We start from the raw sequence: 3,586 nt of genomic DNA on the forward strand, positions 1-3,586 counted from the left end.
TAATAATATGTATCTCCCCCCAAAAGCTCTTCATGTGATCTCTCTCTCTCTCTCTCTCTCTCTCTCTCTCTCTCTCACACACACACACACACACACACACACACAACATCTAGATGCATAAGTATAATGCCTGACCACAGGCTATCGATACCCATTCCTGTCTTTTAAAATTATATAACAAGAAGAGAACAATATTTTTGAGACTTAGTGTAATTTAATCTACAGGGAAAGGTACTTGTCTTTCCTTGGGAGAATTTATAAAAACATGAGAGTTAATTGAGACCCCTGTGGCCACCGGGTGCAAAAGCAAGGCACAGAGAGGGACTTCTCAGGGAGAATGTTAGACCCTGGCAGTTCATCTTAGTTTCAAGTCTCTACAGCCCCCTAGTGGCCATTGGTTTTAGCATTTGAATCAGTCTGACAACTGACGGGAGTCTATTTACCTTTGTGCAAGAATTATGCAGAGACACAAGGAATGGAGTAGAGAGTGAAAGAACTGGCATTTTACTGTTTTCCATATTTCAAGTAGAAAATTATTTTTCACCACTGTGCACACCATCAAAATCTGATGAAAATCCAAACATATGCACCCACTCTATTAACCTCCATGCTCTTACCTTTTCCTGTCTTTCTTTCTTTCTTTCTTTCTTTCTTTCTTTCTTTCTTTCTTTCTTTCTTTCTTTCTTTCTTTCTTTCTTTCTTTCTTTCTTTCTTTCTTTCTTTCTTTCTTTCTTTCTTTCTTTCTTTCTTTCTTTCTTTCTTTCTTTCTTTCTTTCTATTCCCTCCCTTCCTCCCCCAATATAGGGGCATCCTTTCTTCTCCTTGGGTTAGATAAATCTTTGCCCTTAAACTTTTAAAGTCAGCCTATCCAGCCTGAGTTCCAGGGAGAAGCCTGATGCCTGCCAGATCAAGTGAGTTGCATATACAGTCAGAAGCAAGTCATTCCAGGAAGTGACATTTCTTGGCCCATTAGGTCTTCCTTTAGCCAAAGGTGATGCCACTGTGCTGGAATGAGCTGCATCCCTGGGAGAGCAGGGGCTCCACTTGGTTACCACCTTCTGTGGCTCAGTGAGAGAGATTCCACCAGACACAGTGCTCTGATTCAAGGAAGCTCTTCTGCTACCTGTCAGACTGTGAGCTGAGTGGGGAATATCGCCTTATCCTTAGCTCCAACAGTTAGCACCAGCTCTGACAACCAACCTTTGAAAAGAAGGAACTCTGAGGGATTTGTGTGAACTAAAGATTATATATATATTTTTTGTCTGTGGTTCTAGTCAACTGCTTGTTATAAACACAGACATTATCTGAATTCTGTATTGGCAGTTTTTAAGGGACAAAAGGAAAAAGAGACCAGAGGTACAGCCCTGACAAGTGAGTGGAAAAGCTCTGAGATCCTCAGCTCTCATTACCAAGGACGTAAGCAGTTAAGTCACCCCTACACCTTCTCCTGTTATTCATGGAGGGGTATGACAAGAGTGCTGGTTGAGAACACATGGTAAAGCCTTGGGGGTCACATATGACCGTAGGACTCAGGGAATATCACTTAAGTTCTCTGCAACTCAGTGTCCTCCTCTGTGAAATGATTTGAAAACATTTGCCTTGGTGGAGATGCAGCTCAGTGGTAGAGTGTTTGCTTGCCATGCCCAAGACTCCGCGTTCAATCCCCAGCACTGCAAATTCACTTTACAGAAACTAGAGGAGGTGGCACATGTTCAGATACCATTCTGAGAAAACGTGGTGACTGACAGAGGTTTGGAAGGTATTTGTTGTAGCTGAAGAACAACTCTCTGCAAGACCTCCACCCCCGCTGTCAACTTTTCCTGTTTGAAATGGGTGACCTCTAGGCTTCCAGGAACGCATTCAAATAATGAGAGTCAGAGAAAATTCTGTTTCACCACCCCAATACAAGCTGTTCTTGGATTTAGTGACGTCGTGTTGCCACCCCTCCCCCTCCTGCCTTCCATTCGTCTCCACAGTTTTATTCTGGAACCTGCTTTTCTGAAGTTGGACCCGTTTAATCTATTAAATGCGTTATTAGAGTGCTTGATTACAAAGATCTCTTCCAGTTTTCCATTTGTTCAAAACACGTTCCTGTTTGCAAGAGCAGAGAAATAGGGCAGAGAATCTGGAGGAAGGGAACCAAGAAGAGGAATTGAGGGAGGGAAGGCGGGGCGGACTCTGTGCTTTTCTCAATGAACACCAAGCCTCTGCAGATTTGCATAGGAAGCCGACCTCGCTTCGTCATTGGTTGGCGGGCATGGGCGGGACGGGGCGGGTCTGCGTGTGTTTAGCAGCCGCAAAGAATTGGCGCGCGAGCCCCGCCCCCGGCGCGGCCCCGCCCCCTCCCGGCGCGCGCTCGCGGCTCCGCCAGCTGCAAGTGGCGGGCGCCGGGGCAGATGCGATCCAGCGGCTCTGAGGGCGGCAGCGGCGGTGGCAGCTGGCACCCTCCGCTGCCGCTGTCCGGGGAGTCGTGGAACACCGAGACGCCTTCCAGCTGCCCTCTGGCCAGCCACTCGAAGCCATTGGCGCTAAGGATAGGTGAGGAGGGGACAAGATTTCGGGCTCCCCTCCCCTGAATGCTTTCACTGCCTCAGGGGCCGCTCTGTAGCGTACGAACTCCGAGGAACCCAGACGCGGGTGACAGCAAGGACGTTGCAAACTTGCGCGGTGGCGGCCAGAGTCTTGACTCTGCAGCACTTGAGTCTCCGATTCTGGTTCCAGAAGTTCAGCTGGCAGTGCTGTCCGAAGACTTCCTGCAGCAGAGGTCGCCTAGAGGGGCACTAGAAAGCAGTCCCCTACTTGACTCTCGCCCAGCCTCGGGAAGCGGAGCTCAGAGGAGCCGAAAGGGAGGCTGGAGGAGGCCAGGACAGCGGGTGCCGGCTTAGATCCACGGTTCCCAGCCTGAAAAGTTGCGGAGGGTTGGAGGCTGCCGGGAGAGCTGACAGACCCCAGGTCCGGCCGCGGGGGGCAGGAGAGGACGGTACCCAATTGCCACCTCCCTTCAGCCGTAGTACTTTCTGTCATTCGGGAGCGCAGCGAGCTACAGACGGGGGCGCGGCACTCAGCGTGAAGAGCAAGAGGTACAGGGTCCAGCTGTCGAACCCAGCGCGTTTGTGTTCTCTGGACGCGCCCCTGACTTCCAGCTCCGTTTTATTCAGACCTTTGCTTGCCTCCTTGCAGCTTGGAGAAAGCAAGGGAATCAAGATCAGATGCAAGGAGCCCTTTAGGACCAAGGACTGTTTGTAGCCCTTTGCATTTGCAGGAAAGCGAAGGCCAAGGCTGGGCCAGGAGAGTCGGGAGACTAATATAAACAGCCCTCCTCTGACGGGATGGGAACCACCCGGCTCCTGTGGCTGCTGCCGCTGCTGCTTTCAGCGGTAGCCTTGGGCTCCGGGACCCCGACCGAGCAGCGTGCGGGCTCACAGGCAGTTGGGGCACCACTGCAGCCCCGAGAACCGCTCAGCTACTCGCGCCTGCAGAGGAAGAGTCTGGCGGTGGACTTCGTGGTGCCCTCGCTCTTCCGTGTCTACGCCCGAGACCTGCTGCTGCCGCCGCCATCCCCCTCCGAGCCGAGGGCTGGCCGGCT

The 3,586-nt window shown here is 51.2% G+C and overlaps 1 protein-coding gene across 1 annotated transcript in view; it reads left to right on the forward strand.

The window, feature by feature from the left end:
• The first annotated feature begins 794 nt into the window (after positions 1-794).
• Alk (ALK receptor tyrosine kinase) overlaps positions 795-3,586 on the forward strand; it is a 647,823-nt gene continuing 645,031 nt past the window's right edge. The window contains exon 1 of the mRNA XM_015479804.2: positions 795-3,583. Coding sequence (XP_015335290.1) covers positions 3,330-3,583 — 254 coding nt within the window. The 5' untranslated portion in view covers positions 795-3,329. The remainder of the gene's footprint in view (positions 3,584-3,586) is intronic.

Source organism: Marmota marmota, unplaced genomic scaffold (genome assembly GCF_001458135.2).
Source record: "Marmota marmota marmota unplaced genomic scaffold, marMar, whole genome shotgun sequence".
Taxonomy (NCBI): domain Eukaryota; kingdom Metazoa; phylum Chordata; class Mammalia; order Rodentia; family Sciuridae; genus Marmota; species Marmota marmota.